Genomic DNA, 24,387 nt, shown 5'->3' with positions numbered 1-24,387 from the left:
ACAAGGAGAGTTACAAGAGCAGTTTCTTTTACTGCTTCAGTGCCATGCAGTGTCAATGCTGTTGTCTCCAAGGATTTATGACTGCAGGGAGAGATCATTCAGTGTGTGTTTTGCCTCTGGGATGACTAATGACCAGGCTGTGAGCAACCTGATCTAGCTGTGAATGTCCCTTTTTATTGCAGGGGAGCTGGGCTAGATGGCCTTTAAGGGTCTCTTCCAATTCTAAGGGTACTGTGATTCTAATCTGCTCTCCCCAGCAATTAAGCTCTTTTACTCTATGCGCTCAGAGTTTGAAGGATTTCCTCTTTCTCCTTTCTTTTGCATTTGGTGGAAGTTTTTTCCCCAGTATAAACATCTGATGTGTGAAATAGAAGATAGATAAAAGGAGTCAATAAAACAGGAAAATCAAAAGTGTTCAGCAGCTTATCCTCTTAATCCTGTGGCCTGCTGTATGAGCTCTGCTCCATGTGAGGGCAGTGCCAGCTCTCCAGCTTTAGAAGAGCTGCATCCCAATTACTGCATATGATATCAGTCCCACCCAAGGCAATGCAGGCTGTCCCTCCTGTTCCCTGTATTCTCCTACTGATTAGTTCAGAATTACATAAAGTGCATTCAGTCAACAGACATGAAACCGCTTTAGGTTCTATATTGGTGTCGTCAGTGCTGGTAAAGATTTATTTATCCCTCTTTAAAAATCTGAAAGCAACTGGAAATGTCTCAACTTCTGTATCACATTGTTCTGTTTTGCCCTTTTAATTGCAGAGAAGCCTGCTGTCTTCATGAAGTCCTTGGATGATGTTTTTGGTGAGGAGCGGGGTGTGATTAAATTGGAATGCGAAGTCTCTAAAGAGAAGGTCAAACCAGTGTGGAAGAAGGACGGTGTTGTGCTCACTTCTGGCAACAAGTATGAGCTGGTACAGTCTGGGAAGACCCTATGTCCCCTTATCCATGACTTTGAGAAGTCAGATGCAGGTTTCTATACCTGTGATATTGTCCGTGATGTTGCCAAATCAAAGGTCGGCATTCAGGGTAAGTACTGTGGAAAGTAAAGGAGTGCTGAAAGCACATTCAGTGTCTTACACCTATTCCCCCACGAGCCTTAATAGTTTCTACAATAGAAGTGTATTACTGCAATTTAGCACAGTGATGTCTGGAAAATTCCCATTGCTTTTGATGTAAATGTATCTCATTTTACCATGAAAATCACCAAACACATCAAGAATGTCCTGGAAATATTTCCTTTCTAAACATCCCTAAAATGGAGAAATGGTTTGAACACCAGTAGGGGTAGGATGGTAACAAATTAGCTAATAGAAACATTTAATTTCTTGTCATAGGCAAAACCCTTTTTCTCACGCAGCATCCTAGAGTTGTCCTCTCTGTTAGGTTGTTCCCTCTGTAGCTCATTGAATCTTCATTCTGCTCCATGGACTGAGCTGCTCTAATTGTAGTTCTTCCAGAGCAAAGACAAGAGATTCACGTCTCTTTTTTTTTTTTATAGCTTTCTGGTAATTCTGAGTGGAGAATGTCTTAGAGAATACATCAGTAAGGAATGCAGCCATGTTCTGCAAATCCTGAGTTAAAACACCAGTACTGCTACTCATGTCAGTCACAAATGCCTTTTCTCCATATAAACCTCATACTAACCTATCTCTTACCTTCCAGAGCTGAATAGTGGCATTACCAAACGGCTGAAAAACACTGAAATCCAGGAGGGAGAAGATTGTACTTTTGAATGCATTCCGTCCCATGAAAGCATTGATGAGTTCAAGTGGACACTGAATGGAAGCAGAGTGGAAAGTGGTGGGCAATTTAAAGCTTCTAACGTGAGTCGGAAATATACTCTCCTTATCAAAAGTGTGACTCCTACTGACGCTGGGGAAGTCGTTTTTACTGCCCGTGGTCTAACCTCCAAAGCCTCTCTGTCTGTGAAAGGTAATGAGATGGGAGAGATTCTGGGGTCTGATTCCTTCAACTGTCTTCTGATAAGATTGTCATGAGAGCTAACTCATAATATGGTTAAAGTGAATAGCAACCTTCTACTTGAACCTTGAAGCACTGAGAATTTCTCTTAAAAATAAGTAAAAGGAGGAAACATTTTACACAAATGTGAGAACTACCCAAAGCACTGGGGTAGTGTTGGAAATGGGCATCTCACTACAGCTTGTTCCATTAACAGTAAATCAGGAATGCTCTGTTGAGGGAACTGTGGGAGCAAATATCCTCTAAGTATAAGCTGAAGGGATGGCCTTCACATCATCTAGCTGTACAACAAATTCCTATCTAGAACATGTGCATCTGAGAGCATCATCCGAGGCTCCCAGTGTGATGAGTGGAGAGAAGAAAGAGGCAGTTTTCAGACATGGTTCATCATCCTCAATTGGGTAGATTTAAGAGAGAATAAATGCTGCCTGGAATTCTATTGTCTGTACTTTGCAGATTACTGCTGGCTGTAGGATGGCGTCTGTTGCAAGTGCCTCTCTAACTTATCTCCAGCATGTAGATGCATGTATTTTGAGAGAGGCATCCTACCCTAACTGTATGTTACTCAAAAAGCAATGTTTTCTTCCAGGAAAACCTACTGAGGTTTCAAAACAGCTGGAGGATAAGACAGCAGCAGCAGGACAGGACATCAGCCTGAGCTGTGAGCTGTCAAAACCGGATTTGAACATCAGGTGGTACAAGGATGGCAAAGCAATCTGAAAAAGCCATAAGTACGACTTGCAGCAGGAGGGAACTGGGGCCATTCTGATCATCCATGACTCTACTGCCAAGGACAGTGGGGAGTACCCCTGTGAGACAGAGGACTCCATAACAAAAGCCAGGGTCACTGTGCAAGGTGAGTTGAAAAGCACACTGGGGATGGCATGTAGAGAAGTCGAGGTAAATATCTGCAGCCTGTGGGTGATGTTTTTCTCTTCTCTTTCCTTGAGCAGGATCAATTCTTAGTTTTCAGAAAATATGATGGATTAAAATCTTTTCCTTAAAATAATCTGGAAACCGAATGATTCTCCAGTGTGATGTGGATCTGGGCAGCCTGGTCTAGTGGTTGGTGGCCCCTTGACAGGGGGTTTAAAACTAGATGCTCTTTGAGGTCCTTTTCTTCTCAGGCCACTATATGATTCTGTGATCATTCTATGGTTCTATGATCTTGGTTGTTAGTGAGCCAAGAAAAGATGGCAATCTGAATTAGTCTATATTGAATATGTGTAATCAAAACTATATGCAGTTGATCAGATGAGATCCTACCAGCGCATGTATAATGGTATTGAACTTTCCAGATATCTACTGGAATTATCAAACCTATGTAAATGGGTGGACTCTGTGGTCTTCTTAGACTCTTTGCATCTCTATGTGATATTCTGAAATGAGGGCAAAGGAGATTCAAGACACCTCTGTATGCTTGGGACTTGTTGGGGTAACAAATCCCTTTGTCCTACACCCACATCCTTTTTTTTTTCCTTCCAGAAAAACCTAATTACTTTATCAAGGAACTTTCAGATGTGAAAATTGAAGAAAGTGGAAGTGCACTTTTTACATGTCAGAGCGAGAAAGCCGCATCCTTCGTCATATGGAGGAAAGGCATTGCTGAGCTCAGGCCTGGCAGGAAATACAAGAGGGCACAGAAAGGACAAGACCTGCAGCTGTGCATAAAAAATCTGGAGAAAAGTGACAGTGACGTGTACACCTGTGACATTGGTGATGCCCAGTCCAGAGCCAAGCTGGTTGTACAAGGTATGTGTGAGAGCCATATGACTGCGCATCCTGTTTCTCCACTACCAAGACATTATCCTGGTAGAATTTGTACATTTATGGCAGGTCTTTGGGGCTGCAGCTGTCTGGCCTGAATAGCGGTTCACAAGCCATGCACAGAGCAAGCTGCACGGAAAGGGAAAGAGCTACCGACTAGAGCAGTGCCATTGAGAACTTTATGTATCATTTAAAAACCAAAAATGCTGATGTACGGTGAGGCTGGTGACCCAGAAATCAGTGTGAACTTTCTATCTCTGACCTTTCTGAGTTACAAATAGTCCTCCAGAGTTCTAGGCAAAAATTCCCTTATGCTGCATTCTGGGTAGTTGTCACGGTTTAAACAAAAATCTACCTGTGTCCATGACAGGGGGGCCACAGGCAAGTGAGGTGCTAGAAGGAGCTGAACCTCTGTCCCAACTACTTCAGAAGCAGCCCAAACCCCCTCATACACAGCTAAGATCTCCTTCTCAGTTGGAGTGTAGCACTCCTCAGACCCTTTATATGCTCGACTCCAAAGTCCCGGGGGTTGGCCTTGGGTTTCTCCTGAAGCTCTTTGCCACAAACTCCAAGTGGGACCTTTCTCTCCAGCAGCAGTGTAGAGGATGTTCTTCACATCCTGTCCCGTCCGTACTGGCCCCAAGGCCATGGCACGGGCTATCTCTTGTTTTACCTGCTCAAAAGCCTGCTGCTGCTCAGGACCCCATGAGAAATTATTCTTCTTCCGTGTTACCTGATAGAGGGGGCTCACTATGTGGCTGTAGTTTGGGACATGCATTCTCCAAAAGCCCACTACTCCCAGAAAAGATTGGGTCTCTGTCTTGTTGGTGGGAGGAGACATAGCAGTGATTTTGTCAGTCACATCTGCTGGGATGTGTCGATGCCCATCTTGCCATTTTACACCTAAGAACTGGATTTCCTGGGCAGACCCCTTCACCTTGCTGCGCTTAATGGCAAAACCAGCTTGCAAAAGAATTTGGATTATCTGTTTTCTTTTCTTGAAAATCTCTGCTGCTGTATGGCCCCACACGACAATATCATCAATATACTGCAAGTGTTCGGGAGCAGTAACATTGTTCATGCTTTATATGATGTTATGATGTGGAATACTGATAGCAAAATTACAAAATTATTAAACCATGACACCCTGGTATTTTTCTTTTTTTTTTTCTTCAATATTTTTCTTTTTTTTTTTCTTAAATATTTTCCTTTTTACTATTTAAATGTTATGGGCACATCTTATAGAAACACAAGGCTGTTTACAAAGAAGTGCATGCTGTGTTGCTGTATGATGAGCAAGATACATCTATTCTTCATCTAGCAGGAATAGTTGCTGAGCCTTAAGAACAGTTTCAGAAAGCTTTGGGAATTTGGGCATTTTCCTTGTTTCTGCAACACAAAATGAAAATTTACGCTGTATACAAAGAAAAGGGGAGTCCAAACTTGTACGTTAAATTTGAAGGAGATCAATCTGGGGTAATATTTAAAAAAAAAAAAAAAAAAAAAAAAAGGGAGCGTGGTCATCAAATACTATAAAATATATTAGCTGTTACTAGAATGCCACTTATCTTCCCCCCATACGAATCACTGTCATGTTGTATGTGAATTTGTGAGGTGGGTTTTGAAGCTGAAATTAAAAACTTCTTGTATGGCTGTCTTCATAGTGGCTATCCAGACTATGTGTAGAAATAACAGCTATTATGTAGTCAGCTATTCACCAGTTTTAACTGATTATAAATTACGTTTCAGGGTGGAGAACATAGCATAGTGCCTGACACCTGTGTTGATCCTGAGGGCATTCTTGATTCTGTGCATTATGATGTCATGGATATTAAAGAGCAAGCTGAGGCAGCACATAGTTCCATTGTATCCCTGGAGGACCCGAAGGAAGATATTGGCTGGTTTGAAAAGCATCTGGAGAAAACTAACTTTGAACTGATGGAGACCAAAGAAGAGCTAACAGAGAAAAACACCAAACTACTTAAAACTGAAGAAGAGCTGATGCAGAAGAACAGAGGTGAGTTATGTGATGTGAAAGGTAGAAGACAGAAATAGTTCATTAATCTAAAAGAGAAATAACCAGTTTGAGTAGGAATTAGAGGAGATGTTCTACCTTTGGAACCATAGCCTGTAGATAAGTGATAGTTTGTTCCTTGTGTATATTCAGGTTCAGCAATTCCACGGTTTTTGGTTATTTCTTTTCTTTTTTTCCCCCCCTCCTTTAAACTGCAACTAGCAGCTTTACGCTTTTGTAAGTATGGGGTTAAATGTCTATATCTTGATTTTTACTTTTATATTGTAATCTCTACTCTTCTTTATGTCTTGTTGATGCAATGTTTTCGTTCCAAGAAATATAGAAAACTTTTGAATCACTCCCAATAAGTGAAGACCACATGCAAATTAATTAATCTGTTCAAAAGCTACCTAAACGTTAGAATATCTGGAAAAATTGATTACTTAATAAACTATCTATTGGCTACTTATGTAATACAACCTTTTCTGTGTGTTACAGACTTTGAAATGCAGGTGATTAAATTGGATGAGTCTGTTGAGCAACTTAAAGAAGCAACTGAGGTAACTTTATCAAGAAGATGTTGTGTAAAATTGTTTTAATACCAACTTGTGGTAGCTTAAAATGCTATTCCAGTAGGCTCCATTAATAGATTTCTTACCGAGCTTAGCTTAACTGAATTTGCCTTTAATGCATTGTGTAATTCAGCTACTTAACACTACATTAGAAACTGATGACTGAATTTTTTTTATTTTTTATTTCCAAGAAAATGAATGCACAAAATGAAAGGATTCGAGAGCTAATGGACATCGTGGTGCAGAAAGATGACATTATTACAGAGCTACAAGACTTAAAATCTCATTTAGAAGAAAAAGTAAAAGATTATGTGAGTTTTACACATCTCCGTATCCTTATACAAAAAAAGGAAAACACTAATTCTATGCTTGTAATCAACACAATTTTGGAAAACTGATTTTCTGTATGTAGCTGGTACTCGCTTGAAATTGTAAACAATTCAAATTTATCTGAAGGTAGTTGTTGTTAACACAAACAACAAAAATATCAGTGTGTTCCACTATCTCCTGCCTCACACTCCTACATCAGAGGAAGAGCAACAGTAAAAGTATGTTGAGTAGAGTTGGAAGTACGAGTATGAATGGTCAGGATATCTCCACGTTCTATGCAGTCCATAAAACTTTATCCTGACTAATGTACTGCGAGCTACTGAATATGTGAAGACTAGCTTGATTAAGTATGTGTGCATACCACTTCTGGTGGTTTTTGTTCATTTTTTGATGTTTGGTAGCCTGAAGTAACATTTATAGTTAATTCTGTCACTCAGATCTCTAACCTTGTAAGCTTAGCAACTTGACCCTTCTTAGTCTTTGACTGTCTGCATCACTGCAACTTAGTATTTCCATGGTGTTAAAGCTGACTGTGATGAGTAGTCATGTCCTCACCTATTACTTCTTCCAAGAACAAGGCTCCAACTCTATCTGTGAGATTGTGTGGCCTGAACACTTCTGAGGCTTTTCTTTTCATAAGCTACTAAAGATGAATAATCAGTCCTTGGCAGTGCCAGCATGGCTTAACAATCGTCATCTTGTAAGTAAGGAAGCTTCACTTGTGGTCAAGGACACAATCTAAAATATGCGTGACAGAGCTGACTAAGCTTTAAGGTTGGATTCTATCTGTCACGATGAAAGTGATTTTAGCAGCTTAGCAGAAGTGTGATGTGATGAACTTGTATGAGAGCTGACCATTTGCTCTTTGACCGTGTTTGTAATTTTGTTGACTTCTTGGAAACAGGAAATTCTTTGATAAACTGGTAAACTCTTGATTGTGTGCAAGTCTTTTACTTTGTAACCTGCTAGGCTCTTGCTTTCCCTTGTATACTCTACCGAGTATTGCACTTGTCATTATCTGAAGGTGTACTTGTTCTGTCTGCTATTGAAATTTGTAACTGATGTCTATAGAGTCACCGGGTAAATATTTTAGCTGTATGGTTTTGTGTAAATATTTGCCTACAGAAGATTACTGAGACTTAAGTGCTCCTTTTGTTAAGCTTCAATGTAACTGATCTTATATCAATACAGGAAAAGACTACCTACCATTTAACTACCATTAAAGCAGAACCGGCAGAAGAGAACACTAATAAAGGAACTGAAAGCAGCCAATTTTCAGTGCTTTCAGTTAAAGCACTGAAACAAGAGAAAACTGAGTTGGAAGTGGGAAGAAAGCGCAGTAATGATGAAGATAAGCCTACTGTGGAAGAGCCACCTCCAAAGAAAGGTACAGTTTCTTCCATCGTTGAACAGGGTGTCTTCCAAAACAATAAATTGCTTCCTATTCCGGATAGGAAACAAAAGGCTGTGAAGCACGTTACCTTATGGTATAAGGAGAAAAGCCACTGTGTTAAACTGTAAATAGAAGTAACTGTTATGTAAATATCCCTTTTTCAGAAGGTCCTATGCTGTTCATTTTTGAATGCTTAAGAATAAAAGTTTTTTGCACTATTTTTTTACTTTTTTGCTGCTTTTTCCTCATCTGTTGATGAACTTGCAGATTTGGTAATAGTTTTAAAGCAGTTTCTTTAGGATTGTTTCAACTGCTGTTGCTGATCTTCTGAGTAGCATTAGCTGCTCAAGTGCTTTTGTTTGTTTGTTTGTTTTGTTTTTCCTGAAGCAACTATCAAAATTGTTGACGACCTGCTAATTGCTCGCTCATGGGCAATATTTGAGCAAAATGGTTTGGATAAGCTCTGATGCATTTAACTTCACTTCTGGGCACAGCTGAGCATCAGTGTTCCTAGAATTACGGAAGGCATATACAATGTAGAAGGGAAAATCTAAAACTTAGCTGTAGTCCCTTCCTTTCTTGTATTCCTCTTGCAAAATATGTGCAAGGGAGAAAGTCAAGGCCTTCTTTGGATGAGATGCTGTTCTTGGATGATTTGTCCCTGCTGCCTTTATTTGGCATAAATATTGAATCCTAATGTGACCACTGAATGGCATCACATATAAGCATCTTACCAGAGACTGAGGGAGGGATGTGGACTCCTCCATACTCCAAATAGTAGTGGGTTTGTTCTAATCATATGACCAAAGCTCTCATTTAAAAATTAATGACAGCAATGCTCCACATAGGAATTAAAATGGGTAGCTGATAGTCACAATGTCAGCATGAAGTTTTCGGTTAAGAAGTACTGAGTATTCAATCATGTTAAAATTTTCTTCTATTTGTGAGTATTAATAGCGTCCAATTTCAAAAAACTCTTAATATATATTCTTTAGCTGTGTTAAATATACACAGTAGAACAATGAGCACAGGTATGTTGTGCTGGTTCTTTTGTAGAATTAGTTATATAAGTAGCACGAGCAAAAGTGTTTTAGGAGATGCTAGGTTATCTCAGCTTAAAGTTCAGGGTCTTTACACCATTCTCTGAGCTTTTAGGTCTTGTTTCCTATGCTCTGTAATAATGCTTTTTCCCTACTTCCTGTGTAAGGAGCTTCTAGACTGAACATTACAAATCTTCTCCCTAGTCTTATTTATCTTGCTTTAGTGCTTGCTTGTTGTTTTCAGCATAAAGTGTTTAGATTACTTATAAATCATATTCCCCTCACTAGTGTTGCTGGGAGCAGCAATCAAAACCAAAACCTGGTTTGGGGTGGAATATGCCACTGCTGTTTCTTCAGTATGACTTTTAAATCAGTTGAGGGCTGTATATAAAACTCCTTAGATGAGTTAAGAGGCTGTTTCCATGCAGTACATGTGAATCTGTATGTAATGCAGGCTGCACGTGGGCACTATAAAATTCTGCATTGTAGTAATAAAAGGACTGTACAAGAATCACCATTGAATATATTGTTGTGGTGACCCAATCCCTAGTAAGTCTTGACTTATATTTATTTTTTTTAATACTTAAAGTATGCATATTATGGAATGGACATAACTGGATTCTAAAGCAATGATGAAATACAGCAGAAGTCGCTTTTGATAGAAAGAAAATGCATGTGATTTTAGCTAATTGCTCACCAGTTAAAGAAAAAAACAGCCCCAAGCTAATGGAATATTTATGGAAACTTGAATCTGCAAATTTGTACAACTTTACGAGTGAACTTCATATGCAAAAGAGTAAGTGTGGACAGAAGTAGGAATCCTCATATTTTGTTTAGAGATCAACTGAATAAGAGAGACAGATATCAACACTTAAGTGATCAACTTGTCCAGGGTTTTATCTTTCTTTTGAAAGTAAGAGGACTGTGAGTTGGAATGAAATTTCTTAGAGAACTGTTTATCTACCATTTAGATGTAGATGGAGTGATTCCTGGCTGCCTTATAGGGATTGCTGAAGCAGGGAAGATAGAAAGAATATAGCTGTGAATTATCTATCTCGTTCCCATGTTTCTTAAATCTAATTAGATTTTCTACTGGTGTGGAGTGGAAGGTTTGAGTAGTGCCATGGTAAAAGTGATCTTACAGACTGAAAACCTTTTGCTGTTAATTCTGTATAGAAATCTGAGGCACCTGATTACGTGTTCAGAGGACTTTAATTCCTTCACTAGTATCAAATACTATGTGATGTGAGGGCATAGCTTGCATATTACGACAGTGTTTCACTTAGAAGTTGCTACTTGGTGTTGTGAACTGCTATGTAATAATGATTTTAATCAATCTGAGCTACATTCCTTTTCCCTTTTTTTTTTGGTTTGTTTGTTTGTTTGTTTTACAGTAGTTGTAAATGAGAGAAAGAAAAAGAACACTGTAGAGCAAAAGAAAATTGAACACATGAAACAAAAGTGCTCCGCGTACCGAAAGGAAGTACTAGCACTGAGGGAAAGAACTGAAATCTTGGAACATCATTTAACTGTGCTTGAAGAACAATGCAGAAGAGAAAAAAATAAAAAAGAAGATTTCAGTAAGCAGGTAACAAGCCTGCGTATTGAGCTTTCTTTTTCTGAAGAAACAGCTGATGCCCTCCGTGAACAAATTCTGCAGGGTCAAGCTGACTATCGGGAAATTGCTTCTGAACTGGATGAACAGAAATCTATAAATATGACACTAGAAGACAAAAATGCCCAACTAACAACATAGAAGTTGCCAAAGAATGTATAATTGATAAAGTGTCACAAGTAAAAGAAATGCGGACCAAATTAGATGAATTATACAAATGTCACTTAGAGTTTCACGCCATCGGTACTGACTTTGTCAGTGTAAAGGATTCCTCAGACTCTGAAAAAGATGAGACAGGGACATCTCAAATTAGTTCTGCATGCATTCAGTCACAGACTTCTTCCATCTCAGATCTTGTGCAGGACCTCTCCTTTAACTATAGTCTTGAAAGGATTTGGGAAGTATGCAGAAGTATTGTTGATGTTTCCTCACAAAAAAGTCAGCACATCAAAGCACTGCTTCAAGACAATGAAAACCTAAAGGCGGGACTGAATAATGCTGAAAATCATAATCGTCAACTTGTAATGAAGCTATGTGAGATTACAACTCACACTAGTCAGGAAGAAGATCTTGTGAATCAGTTACATGAGCAAATAGAAAAGAAAACTCAGGAGTTTGAAGAAAAGACTGCAGAAGATCAGAGAGTGATTGCAAAACTTCAGGAGGAAGTTGCCAACTGTGAGGTAAAAATAAGAGAGCTTGAATATCGCCTGGAGGCTTCCAAGACAATTGAAGACAATGTGTCAAAACTCAATGAATTACTTAAAGAAAAAGAATCTATTATTGTTAATCTAGAGACAGTTACAGCAACTCTGCAGGAGAAGTCTGCAAATGCAGACAAAAAGTTTGAAGAGTTAAGTAGCAAAGAAGCAAATCTGATTCAAGAAGTTATGCAGCTTAAAAACAGCTTGGAGCAGATGAAACACTCTCTTCGGGAAAAGGAAAAGAGTGAAATGGAGAAAGTGCAACGTATAGAATCGTAAGTAACCACTGAGTTAACTTAGAGCCCTTTGAGAATGAACTAGAGTTAAAAATAGTTAATGGGAACATCCCTTCGACTTAATGCATCTGCATGCTTATCAATGGCCAAACTACTACTTTAGGATGCTTTGGTATGCTACTTGAGTTCCAAGGGAAAACAGGAGTGTGCAAGGAAATAAAGAATAATATGGGGATTTCTGGTGGTTTTGTTGTCCATCCCTCAGAATAGCATCTGAATAATTTATTGCTTCAGCATCTGATTATGAGAAGCAAGCTGAAATTCAAAAGTAATTGTTTAAATCTTGTCACTGGTCTAGATAGATTTAAGAGTCTATTTACAAATAGAAACCAACAGGCAGGGCATGGATTAAGCTGTAATTGCTGTTTCCATGAGATGTGTAACAGTAATGTTCTTTGTCTCTTTATTTTTAACATAAGGCTAGAAAATATTCTTTCTGAGAGTTCTGCCCTTGTACTGAATTTGAAAAAAGATTTGCAGAGGAAAGAAGAAGAGTATGCAGATCTAAAAGACAAACATTCTGATGCCGAGAAACAAATTCAGCAAGTACAAAGCGAGGTTTGTAACTCCAAAGCCTAAAACCTAAGTCTTGTGAAAAAACGCTGATAACTGGGAAGAAGAATGCTATTTACTTGAAGAGAAATAGACTAATTTCCAGAGGCTCTTTAATATAAGCATGTATATTTTTTTTCTTCAATTTCAGCTTCAGTGATGTTAATAGTTAAAATTTAATTATTAAACAAGAAGATATCTTAAAACCCATTTTTCAGGATCTTAGTCTGAAACTTTATTGGGTGTGCTTGGGGTGGAAAATTGAAGCTTAAAAATGAATTCATGTCTTCCTTGGTAACCTTGCACTTGCTGTCGTTTTCCTACTCAGCACTTGTTTGTGAATTCCTCTTTATTTAACAAAGAAGTATTTGGCCAGGTTGGATTACAGAAGTCTTTTAATGAACCGTGAGCTGTGCTTACATTACAGGTGTCCACGATGCGTTCTGTGGAGGAATCCCTCAGGAACAGGATGGATGAACTTGAAAGGATTAATAACCAGTTTAAGGATGAGCTGGATTATAAAGACTATACTATCCAACAACTTAAACAGGTATTTTTCATGCTCTTATTTTTTATTAAATGAATGATGCAGGTTTTCCAAGCAACAGGAAAAAGGTCAAAAAAAAAAAAAATTGGAGCAAAATGAAAGTGGCCAACTGAAATTAGCGGTAGACCATGAAAGATATTCAAATAATTAGTCACTACAGAGCATTGGCAGATTGCTTTAAATACAATAATCTGCATAGTAAATACATATGTAATACATGCATGTAACCTGATCTTGTTGAGTGACATCACGATATGTTAATTGAAATGTCTTACCATAAACTCTTTATATCAGCTTGAGTCCTTATTTATGCTATATGAAAAGCTTATTAATTCTAGGCTGTCTTAAAGATTCTGCTTGTTTTTACTGTGTATGCTTTTCTTTCAACATGAAATATAGGAGCTGGTGGAAACTGAGAGGATGGAAGATATCTCCAAAGACTATGACCAACTATGTGACGGTCAGCCATTATTTGTGTGTGTGTGTGTGTGTGTGTGGAATATCCGTGTAAATGTTGTCACATTGCTAATGACTTTGAGTCTTCTGTGTTTCGATTTTAAAACATGTCTGCATATATTTGTATGTAAATATTTCAATGGAGATGCTCTATTTCTTTTAAAAGAGCTTTTGGTCATGGGAGAATCTTGATTTGAGAATAATGGGAGCTAGTAGGGAGTTCATCTGTAAATTTTCAAACCTTCAGATCTGTGTGCAAGGGATAGAACAATTGAAGTTATGCGGATGACATTAGAAGAAGAAGAGGAAATGCAGCTTGAACAAGATGAAATGCTTCAAGCTCAGTTAGAAGAGAACCAAAAATTAGCTTCAGGTAATCTTTCCAGGGAAAGGGAGCAGGGATGCAAAAGGGGTTTAGACGTACTGTGATAACCACTTCCATTTTCATGTGACTGTTACTTAGGCATTAACGTTCCATAGTAAACAACAAATCTCTTGTAGTTAAAGGCTTCTGTTATTTCTTTATGTCTGTAGCAGATAAAACTGAAGCAGCTTTAGTAAAAAGTCATTGGTGTGGTATTTCAAATATATATTTGAAATGATATGCTATCTAACCTCATTTTGTGTATTGAGTAGAACTGATTGCATGGAAACACAAATACAGTGAACTGGAATACCAGAGCAATAGTGACTGGCAGCAAAAGAACAACGAAAGTGATGAGGCAAATTTGAATGAAAACAATACAGAATTAATAAAGCTGCAAAAAGAGCTGGAGGTAACTTAACTTCAAAGTTGTAACTTGATAAAGTAAACTGTTATATTGATTACAGAAACTTCCTGTAAAAGCTGCAGTGCAACATGCAATAGGGACCAGGTGCAGCTTTTTTGTGGTACGTTAAGAATGGCATCACTGATGCCCCCATAGTATAGGAAGTGTAGCCTTCCCTACATTATGCTGCCATGAGCAGTGCTTCTTTTGCTGGCCTCTGAACAGTTAGTTGTCTTATCCCATCTGATCTTATTTTTTGTTGTTGATGTTTGTTTGTTTTTTTAAATAAAAGTAATGGGCTGGCAGTGGGAGTTTTCTAAGTGAGTATACAATAGGTTACATTCACTCTGTTAGTGGAATGGTTCTGAACTTCTTTCCTCCTTCACCTTGAGTAAGCTTATTCATGATATTTTTTTTAATGCGCAGAGCCAATTCACTTTTTCAAGAAGAGGGGAAAGTTGAACATTCATTGCTTCATTCTATACCACGTCAATGTGCTATAAGCAGAGTATGCTTATACAATTGTTGTTTGCAAGAAAGGAATACTAACTCAAAGCAAATTGTAACTTACAATGTATTTGTCAAAACTGTTTTCTGTTAGTTGCTCGGGCAACTAATATAAGCTATCGAAATCATCATCTAACTTTATCACCAGGAAGCCTTTTTTGTTGGGCTGCGGGTCTACTAATTTTCCTTGGTTAAAAGACTTTTATTTTTTCCAAGCAGTTTCTCAGGTGCTCTGTCCTATATATGAGAATGTCTGCCAGTAGGTTTGATAGGAAAGGAGACTAGTCCTACAGTGTAAACTGTGTTGCTTTTCTTTGTCTTTCAACCCTAAAGGAGCTGCAAGTTTTTGTACAACTGCTGCAAGGCAGCGTAAAGTGTTAGAAGTTTTTAAGTTAAAAGAGTTTTTCTTATACTGACTTTTGGTGTAAGTTCTGTAAAGCTTGTGTGAACATTTATAAAGAAAAAGAGATGTTTTATGGAGGCTCTCCAGTCTGAATAAGAAATACTGGAAATGATTATTTTTTAATGGAAAAGAACTAATGATTATCCAATACCTGCCTTTGGGAATATTCTGTAGTAAAAACTGCTAATGTTTCTGTTATCTTGCAGAAACAAGTCTATTTAATGATGACCTGGCTTTTAAGACTTTTATTCCTTAATGACTCACTATTTCATTTTTGGTTTCTTTGAAATAGGAAAGTGAGACTAAGTATCAAACTGATAGAAAAAAGTGGCTGGAGGAGAAAGAAGAGCTTCTAAATCAGATAAAAGAAGCAGAGAATCTTCGCAACAAAGAAATGAAACAATTTGCTGAGGACCGACAACATTATGGAAAGCAACAAGCAGAAATCGTAAGTGATGAGGTCCTGGCAGAGTTGTCTGGTGCCTGTAGTTTGGAGACAACTACATACCAAGTATTAACAGTAAGGGTGCATAAGAGCAGCTTGTCCAAGTCCCCTTGCTTTCTTATGTGGCAAAGCCCATATGAGAACTGCTTGATTTGGAAAAGGAAGGAATGGGGGGGCCACAAAAAGAAAGATCTTTCATAAGTGCATAATGAAATGTCACGTATGTGGGACATCAATAAGAAAATTACAGTTGAAAAATAGATCACTATTTAATGAGGCTAAGAAAGTATTTTGTACAATAGCTTTTGTTTGTTCTCTTTTCTGCAAAGCAGAAGGCCTTTAAGCCTTTATAAGGAAGAAAAGGCAATTGAGTTTCTAAAGAAACCCCACAAACTTCTCTCCAGATACTGAATAAAAATACTTGGTCAAACGGCCACAGTTTTGCTCCTTTATCACTTTCCAAATAGTGACTGATAACAAAGTCACTAGACTTACTTGAGCTGTTTGCTGGGCTCTTGTCATGTAACTTCTTAAACATGTGAATCTGTACATTCTGCAAAGCTTTTTTTACATCTGGAAGTAGTTAGTCCCGACTTTCTGGACCTGCAAGCAGCATAGAAGGATGTGAGGAGCTTAGTATTATTATCACTTTGTGACTTTATTTTCCTAAAGCTCATTAGTAATCATTAAATGAGCAAATTGAAGTTCTTAAATAATACTAATATTTTTTCACAAGGAGAGTAATGTAGGTTGTCTAATAGAAGCATGGTTTTGCTTCTGTAAGATTGTAGTGCAACTAGTTCTAGAGCTCCTGTGGATCTTGAAGAGATCATACATTTACTAAGACTGTAAAACGGTGCTAACTACCGAAGTGTTAGAACAGTTCAGTGTGTAGTAGGTGATGTTCACTGTTCATCTGTTCTTCTTTTAGGAAAGACTTGTTGCCCAGCTGGAGGAAAAGGACCATAATCTTCAAAAGTGGCGTGAGGAGAGAGATCAGTTAGTAGAAGCTTTGGAAGAACAGCTCAAAAGTTTGGCTTTAAATGAAAGCTTGGAGCAGATGAAACATTCTCTTCGGGAAAAGGAAAAGAGTGAAATGGAGAAAGTGCAACGTATAGAATCGTAAGTAACCACTGAGTTAACTTAGAGCCCTTTGAGAATGAACTAGAGTTAAAAATAGTTAATGGGAACATCCCTTTGACTTAATGCATTTGCATGCTTATCAATGGCCAAACTACTACTTTAGGATGCTTTGGTATGCTACTTGAGTTCCAAGGGAAAACAGGAGTGTGCAAGGAAATAAAGAATAATATGGGGATTTCTGGTGGTTTTGTTGTCCATCCCTCAGAATAGCATCTGAATAATTTATTGCTTCAGCATCTGATTATGAGAAGCAAGCTGAAATTCAAAAGTAATTGTTTAAATCTTGTCACTGGTCTAGATAGATTTAAGAGTCTATTTACAAATAGAAACCAACAGGCAGGGCATGGATTAAGCTGTAATTGCTGTTTCCATGAGATGTGTAACAGTAATGTTCTTTGTCTCTTTATTTTTAACATAAGGCTAGAAAATATTCTTTCTGAGAGTTCTGCCCTTGTACTGAATTTGAAAAAAGATTTGCAGAGGAAAGAAGAAGAGTATGCAGATCTAAAAGACAAACATTCTGATGCCGAGAAACAAATTCAGCAAGTACAAAGCGAGGTTTGTAGTCAACTGAGATATTTTTTTCTGTAAGATTATGCTTGGCTTTCTGCTGTTAAAACTTCTCAAACTTTAACTATGAAGCTGGAAATTTCACACTAGTGTGGCTAGCAGCAAATCTTAGGTAAAGTTGCCATTGAAGCTCTAGAGGGGACCAGAAGTTAAAACATGGTTTCGCATAGATAATGAACAGAGGAAAGTAAAGTTGGTTGGTAGTCTGGAATAAGGTTTGTGAAGAGAATAGCTAATCTGCCTCTGGAGGGGACTTGTTATTATCTCTACGTTACTGGTGACTTGCCATTGGTATCCGTGGTAACTCCAAAGCCTAAAACCTAAGTCTTGTGAAAAAACGCTGATAACTGGGAAGAAGAATGCTATTTACTTGAAGAGAAATAGACTAATTTCCAGAGGCTCTTTAATATAAGCATGTATATTTTTTTCTTCAATTTCAGCTTCAGTGATGTTAATAGTTAAAATTTAATTATTAAACAAGTAGATATTTTAAAACCCATTTTGCAGGATCTTAGTCTGCAAGTTTATTGGGTGTGCTTGGGGTGGAAAATTGAAGCTTAAAAATGAATTCATGTCTTCCTTGGTAACCTTGCACTTGCTGTCGTTTTCCTACTCAGCACTTGTTTGTGAATTCCTCTTTATTTAACAAAGAAGTATTTGGCCAGGTTGGATTACAGAAGTCTTTTAATGGACCGTGAGCTGTGCTTACATTACAGGTGTCCACGATGCGTTCTGTGGAGGAATCCCTCAGGAACAGGATGGATGAACTTGAAAGGATTAATAACCAGTTTAAGGATGAGCTGGATTATAAAGACTATACTATCCAACAACTTAAACAGGTATTTTTCATGCTCTTATTTTTTATTAAATGAATGATGCAGGTTTTCCAAGCAACAGGAAAAAGGTCAAAAAAAAAAAAAATTGGAGCAAAATGAAAGTGGCCAACTGAAATTAGTGGTAGACCATGAAAGATATTCAAATAATTAGTCACTACAGAGCACTGGCAGATTGCTTTAAATACAATAATCTGCATAGTAAATACATATATAATACATGCATATAACCTGATCTTGTTGAGTGACATCACAATATGTTAATTGAAATGTCTTACCATAAACTCTTTTTATCAGCTTGAGTCCTAATTTATGCTATATTGAAAAACTTATTAATTCTAATCTGTCTTAAAGATTCTGCTTGTTTCTACTGTGTATGCTTTTCTTTCAAAATGAAATATATGAGCTGGAGGAAAAGGACCATAATATTCAAAAGTGGCATGAGGAGAGAGATCAGTTAGTAGAAGCTTTGGAAGAACAGCTCAAAACTTTGGCTTCTATTGCCATACAAAAAGAGACAGAAATAGCAGAACTGAGACAATCTGCCTTAAAGGATTCAAGCAAGGTCAGCTCTCCTTTCCTCCTACCTGATTAGCTACCCATAAATTCTGTAAAACTCCTGTACCTGCTCTTTGTATTCTGGGTGTGGTTCTGTTCTTGAACACTGTCGTATTGACATCATGTGCAACTAACCAAAAAAAGCACCAGCTTTTATTTTTGTTCTTCAGAAACAGAATTTCTGTTAATTACTAAAATTTCAATTTTTTCAGTAGTTCAGATAAGCAGATGTCAGTTTGATGCTTATGATCCTACAATCATACTGGACATCTGTAGCTTTTTCTGATAATTCCCAGCATTTCCGGATCCCAAGCTAGGCTCAATACTCAGACAGTAGTTCTGTCTCAGGTTTCTTACTTTCTTTGCTTTCTCTGAGGTAGTATCTACAATGGCATGAAAAGACAGAAGGGGACGTGGAGAGAGATTAAGGGAAGCATCAAAAAGCAGAGGGGGGATGATCTCTGGAAGTTGCATTTCTTATTTCAACATCCAGCTTTTAATCAGGATAGCCAATCTAAGCCGTAGCATAGAATTTCAGAAGCTAAACAGAAGACTAAATGAGTTGTGCTGTTTTGAGAATGTTTGGATTCACTTTCTCTGAGAAGAAAGATGTTCTCATAGCAAAACTTCCCCTACAACTGCTGACTTTCTCACAGTACCGAGGATTTGGGAACAAATAAAAGCTTGGATTATTATATCTTAAGAGAGATGAAGGCTGAAGCACATAAGTAAAATAGAAGAATCAAAATATATTGTATTACAACTTCCCAGGCAATTCTGTGACTACTGCACTTGTAACAGTGACCGTACAAATCCGTGAAATGTTACTGTTCTTGAATAGTTAAGTGTTCTAGCCTGCAATTCTAAAACTGATGCTACTAAGTAATTGCAATACTGCTTGTGTGTGTTAATTCCTTTTGCCAATCCCATAACTCAGCAGTTTTTACTGTTTATTAGGATAATGCAACTGTGATAGAAGAGTTAAGAAAAGAACTGGCTGACAAAGATGACTTTATAAAGGAATTAAAACAACGCATTAACCACAGTAGCCCTCAGTGTTTGCCAGAAATACCTTTACTTGAAGAAAGACAAAGTAGAAGGAATGACTCTGTAAATGAAAAGGTATGATTATATTTATAGAAAGTCAGTACTTAACATCTTGTTAACCCCTTTTTGTTCTTCTGTTTTCCTAGGAGATACTGGAGCTAGAATCATTTTTCTTAGCATATAGTCCTTTAACTACATATTCAGTGATGAGTACTTGTTGGTTCTTTTTGTCTTCCACTCAAACATGAGCTCTCATCTTCTCAAAACTATTTTATTTACTAGAACACCATCTCTCTGTGTACATTATGGAACTTTTCCATGCAGTTTTCCATGTATTCGTATGTGGATGCTGAAGATTAGGCAGAGGTTTAGCCTTTGGTGTTCTAACATAGCAGCTGTGAGCGTGCAGAGTATGGGGGGAATGGATGACAAAACGACCAGCGTTACAGATTTTGTCCCTAAATAATGTCTCGCTTTCTCTCTTTTGGAGGCAGAATACTGCCTGAGACTGTTAGTGAGACCCAGTAGGGTGTATCTGAAGATCACACAATGAATAGATGTTACTACCTTCCCACACTTGTGCTGTGTTTCAGCTTACGTGTTCATGTGGCGTCTGAGCTTGAGGTTTTACACTGTAACTTTAGAAACCTCGAGATATTTTGGAGGTCTAATGCATAGCCTAATCTTTACTCCTTTTAAATATTTACAGCCTAGGAAACAACAAAGCAAAACTAAAACTGGAGAAAGTATTCCATTAAGATGCAAAGCTGAAGACAATTATTTGTCACGTCGATGTACTAGGAGCCTCACTTCATTAAATGAATCTGAGGTTAGTATGAAACTTCAGATCTGAAAATGTTGTGATTGTATTGCTTTTGATAAGGAATGAGTAGGAAAAGATCTCATGTTCTCTAAACAATTCCCAAGTTTTAATTTATTTATCCCTTTCAAGGTGATCAGATCACCTGTTTTTATAGCCTTTGATAGGAATAAAAGCTGTTGAAACAATTGTGTGATGCATTTTTGTCAGGTGCTGTTGAAAACTCTCCTCATGTTAATGCTTATGAAGTGGCTCATGATTAGATAAGTTACTTGGAAAAAATTCATAGAGCCACTGAAACGGGCACAGCAAATTGAACTTATTTTCTTCCTCTGCAGGATTTCTGGATATTGTTTTGTTAGCAGATGATGTTAATCATTCCTATATAAGTTTTTAATTGCTAACTTTCATAAAATAGCAGTTACATATATTTTAAAAACAAAGTATTTATTAACCAACTTAATTCTTGGAAATACAGTGGGTGGTGATACTCCATTCAGATTCTTAGCAGAGCCTGATAAAGTGGCTCTGACTACTTTTTGTCTTTCTACAATTAAAAAAAGCATTAAAAACAAGCATTAAAAATGCTATTTCTACCTCAGTAAAGTAGCTGAAGAATTTAATTAATGAACTGCTTTAATGAACAAAACTAATAGCCAAGCTCAGTGATAATGGTTTAAGAGAAGGGAATTTCTCTTAACTCCATTGTGTATTTTCTTTGAAACCTGTAGACATAAATCAGCTTTTTAGACATCATGAGATGTCTAATACTGATATCTTCATGTCCTGTTTTTATAATTGAATGCTTATTTATTATTTGATTTACAGTGGAATAGTTACTACTAGCAAATACTTCCCTACTATTAGCAAAAGTGTTTAAAGTGTTCACTTTTGTGACATCAATTGTTCTTTCCAAAAGAATCATGGCTGAAACTTGTCTTATTTTCCCAGGATTCTGTGAAAAGTGAGAACACGAAAAATACAAAATCTGTCATGGCTTTTAATTCACCCTCTGCAAGTGACGAGAAAATGGTTGTTTTTTGTTCTAGTTTTGAAGCTAGCTTGGGACTTCCTGTAATTGTGTGGTCACACGAAAGAAGCAGTGTCTTATCCTTATGTGTATACCTGAATGGGAATCTTACATGCTTATGAGCTCTTCCTATTAAATTCCATAAGCTAACCAAAGGGCAAGTCAGTCTGTCCCCAGAGCGTGTAATGGCTGTACTGTGTAATGATTTGGAGGGAAGGATATTGCACACTGAATAGTTGGGAAGAGAAGCTTTAGTGTATTATCGTGTGCTTTTGTAAGTGAAGCCCTTGTATTAAACTAAGGTTCATATCATTAATATGCATGGCAGTTATTAAAAACAGATGCTCACATGTGATAGCAGTATCCTTGGCATGGTCAGAGTATGAGTAGTAGATTTTTCCCATCTGTTGTCTTCTGTTTTGTATGTTTGTTTATTTTATGTAATTAGAACAGCTTATGTAAGAAACAACTCCACAGCTTGGGAGCTACTTTTAAAGAAACTACTGCCTTATTAAGAAACTTTAAGAAACGTATGCCTTGAAATAGCTGAGATTTTGACAACTCCCTAAAGGGTATAAAATTGTCTACATTACTTGCCATTGTGGTATCATCAGCATAATGAACAGAGGTGTCAGTAGTAAAGCTCAAAATGTCAACTTAAAATAACGTTGATCTAAAATGAAGTTTAAACAATGCTCTTGTTTCACATGTTCACATCTCTGTTGAACAGAAATCCGGAAAAGACTACTTCCTGAGAAAGCGAGTACATGCTTCAAGACTGACTAAAAAGAAGGATGAAACACTGCAAAAAGTTGGAGATTTTATTCAAAGCTCTCCTTCTATTATACACTCTAAAGGTTGGTGTAGAATAAGTTTTATTCCATGTTTTCTAGACATTGTAGAATGGCTTGTTTCTGCTGTAGGCTATTAATGTATGTGTTCTTAGACTTGTCTGCCATGTTAAGTTGTCCTTTGATTTATGAAGTAAATGCATTTATTCGTCTCTTCAGAGATTCATTATTACATTTGTGAAAACCTACAAGTATACAGAGAAAGTTGGTTCTGTCTTGTGCTTCTGTCAGCACGAAAGTTAGGCCTGTTGTTTAACTCCTGCTGAAGTTTCTGACTTCCAGCGACTTCTGAGCCATGATTGTCTTTCATACTCCATTTTAACGCGTGCTTTAAGCTGCCGTACCTGAAACTATAAACTGTTTCAGCTATAGAAGCAATAAAGAACCTCGACGAACAAATACAATTTCTGAGTATTTTCACTTAAATGTTACATGTCATTTATAAACCAAGTTTGTTACGAAGCTTTTTTTGCATTCATTGATTTAAAGACTCACAAAACCAGTAAGTTGATTGGTTTATGTATCAAAACAAATTTATTCTAGCCAAGAAGCTGATGTCAGCAGTAAGTTCTCCTAAATCAAATGAACCTGAAAGTCTCGAAGAAGGAGAGACCAAGCCAAAACGATCCAAAAGGAAGCTGTATTCCACTGTCGTTTCTGGCCCTCTAGATATACCTGCTTATTCGGTAAGCGATTATACTGTAGTCTTGGCTTAAAATAAACTACTAAGGAGTCCAAACAGACTGGAGGTTTCATCTATTTGCAGGAGGAGGTTGAAAGTACTGAGGTATTTCTTTATTCTACCAAGTCATTCTTGTTGGTCTTCCTGCTGTTCTGTTTTAGTTTGTCCTCAAAGATCTCTGTGTTTGGCTGGCTTACAGTTTACTAAGTAGGTGATGTAGCAATCACGGAGATGTCTTCTAATTTGGAATCATAGATAATTTCAATGTGTTGGAGTGGGATTATTCTACTACACGCTTTTCTAGAGCACAACGTAGACAGCTTTTTAGGTATGCTTAAACTATGATCTCCTGTCTAAGCCAACTTGCAAAGGATCTGATGTGCCAGTTTCATGACTCTGTCGGCAGCTATTGTGCTAAGAACATTCTTGCTCTGTTGGAACTGCATCTTTTAATTATATTAGAGTCCTTTTTCTGTTCAGCATAGTGATCATTTGCCCATACTGTAATATCCTTCTGAATTCTTTGATGATTTGACGAATGATAGGGGCAGAAACCAAAATGTTATTTTTTTTTGTTAGAGGATGAAGAAGATGAGACAATTTTTTCTCTCACTGTAGTTCTGAGAACATGGAACTGAACCGAGAACTGAAGTTCTGGGCAAGTCATAGCTACAGGGATTGAGGCTAAAAATGTTTTCTGAACGCTTCATGTTTCACAAAACAAGTATTATAATACTCTTTTGAAAACAAGTATTTCAAAATGAAAGCTGCCTTCAGGCTTTCCTCAGATGTGTGTGCTTTTTTAAGATAAACAGGATTTTGTACATTCTCCATATTTGTTCCTTGTGATTAAGCTGCATTAAAATGATCTCGGTATCCCATAGTTTTCTGAATAAAATATAATAAGCAAATGCCATTCTGAAATCCATTTAGGGGAAGAAATATGTTTGCGTGTGTCAAGAAGAGCTTGTCAGTCTTGTGTGAAAAGATGAGTAACTTTTGAAATGTTTTCTTCAGGAATCTGAGGAACAAAAGAAGGAAAGTGATCATCTGATCATCAAGCGACGGCTGAGATCCAGAACAGCTAAAAAACCTTGAAGAAGCGTGTTTGTTCCCCTTTCTCAGGACATACTTTTATCGTAGTATTAAAACTGGTTGTTAATAAACAGTAACAGTTACTCCGTTGTGTTCTTAAATTTGTATATAGGTGTTTGTTGCAGAACGGCGGGAGAAAAGCAGACGACCACACCTGTCATTGACATATGATCAGCTATTCTCGTTTATTCCTTGGCTGCGTGTACCTTTATAATACGGATAATTAGCTCATACATATTACAAATGTGGAGCTCATCATTGGTTCCCAATTACATACCATCCCCGAGTATCTTAACAGCTTGTTGTTATCAACTGAAAGCTACTCCCTTGCTGAGTTCCCAGAACCATGGCTAGTTTCTCACCA

The 24,387-nt window shown here is 37.5% G+C and overlaps 3 protein-coding genes across 4 annotated transcripts; all 3 read left to right on the top strand.

Annotated features, from left to right (window-relative positions):
- The first annotated feature begins 589 nt into the window (after nucleotides 1-589).
- LOC146756487 (kinesin-like protein KIF20B) lies at nucleotides 590-12,285 on the top strand. Its single transcript, XM_085524489.1, has 10 exons — nucleotides 590-1,029; nucleotides 1,666-1,935; nucleotides 2,573-2,839; nucleotides 3,469-3,735; nucleotides 5,500-5,767; nucleotides 6,263-6,324; nucleotides 6,528-6,647; nucleotides 7,858-8,053; nucleotides 10,494-11,693; nucleotides 12,134-12,285. The coding sequence occupies exons 4-9, from the start codon at nucleotides 3,703-3,705 to the stop codon at nucleotides 10,853-10,855; spliced, it is 1,041 nt and encodes a 346-aa protein (XP_085380615.1). The 5' UTR covers nucleotides 590-1,029; nucleotides 1,666-1,935; nucleotides 2,573-2,839; nucleotides 3,469-3,702; the 3' UTR covers nucleotides 10,856-11,693; nucleotides 12,134-12,285.
- A 417-nt stretch (nucleotides 12,286-12,702) lies between these two features.
- LOC146756486 (kinesin-like protein KIF20B) lies at nucleotides 12,703-17,128 on the top strand. The gene is made up of 7 exons (XM_085524537.1): nucleotides 12,703-12,816; nucleotides 13,213-13,273; nucleotides 13,517-13,642; nucleotides 13,906-14,045; nucleotides 15,242-15,397; nucleotides 16,326-16,516; nucleotides 16,957-17,128. The coding sequence occupies exons 1-7, from the start codon at nucleotides 12,703-12,705 to the stop codon at nucleotides 17,126-17,128; spliced, it is 960 nt and encodes a 319-aa protein (XP_085380663.1).
- Nucleotides 17,129-19,380: 2,252 nt separating this feature from the next.
- LOC146756485 (kinesin-like protein KIF20B) lies at nucleotides 19,381-24,106 on the top strand. Of its 2 annotated transcripts, XM_085524492.1 has the most exons (6): nucleotides 19,381-19,620; nucleotides 20,255-20,374; nucleotides 21,317-21,397; nucleotides 22,126-22,252; nucleotides 22,790-22,932; nucleotides 23,946-24,106. In XM_085524492.1, exons 3-6 carry the CDS (start codon nucleotides 21,359-21,361, stop codon nucleotides 24,024-24,026), a joined length of 390 nt encoding a protein of 129 aa, XP_085380618.1. In that variant the 5' UTR covers nucleotides 19,381-19,620; nucleotides 20,255-20,374; nucleotides 21,317-21,358; the 3' UTR covers nucleotides 24,027-24,106. The 2 variants fall into 2 exon arrangements, with proteins under 2 accessions (XP_085380618.1, XP_085380616.1); XM_085524490.1 differs by lacking the exon at nucleotides 19,381-19,620 and having other exon boundaries at nucleotides 19,994-20,374.
- The last annotated feature ends 281 nt before the right edge of the window (nucleotides 24,107-24,387 follow it).

This window comes from Coturnix japonica, chromosome 27 (genome assembly GCF_054131305.1).
Source record: "Coturnix japonica strain WE chromosome 27, WE-NBRP24, whole genome shotgun sequence".
NCBI classification, from domain to species: Eukaryota; Metazoa; Chordata; class Aves; order Galliformes; family Phasianidae; genus Coturnix; species Coturnix japonica.
This window is presented reverse-complemented; position numbering and strand designations above follow the sequence as displayed.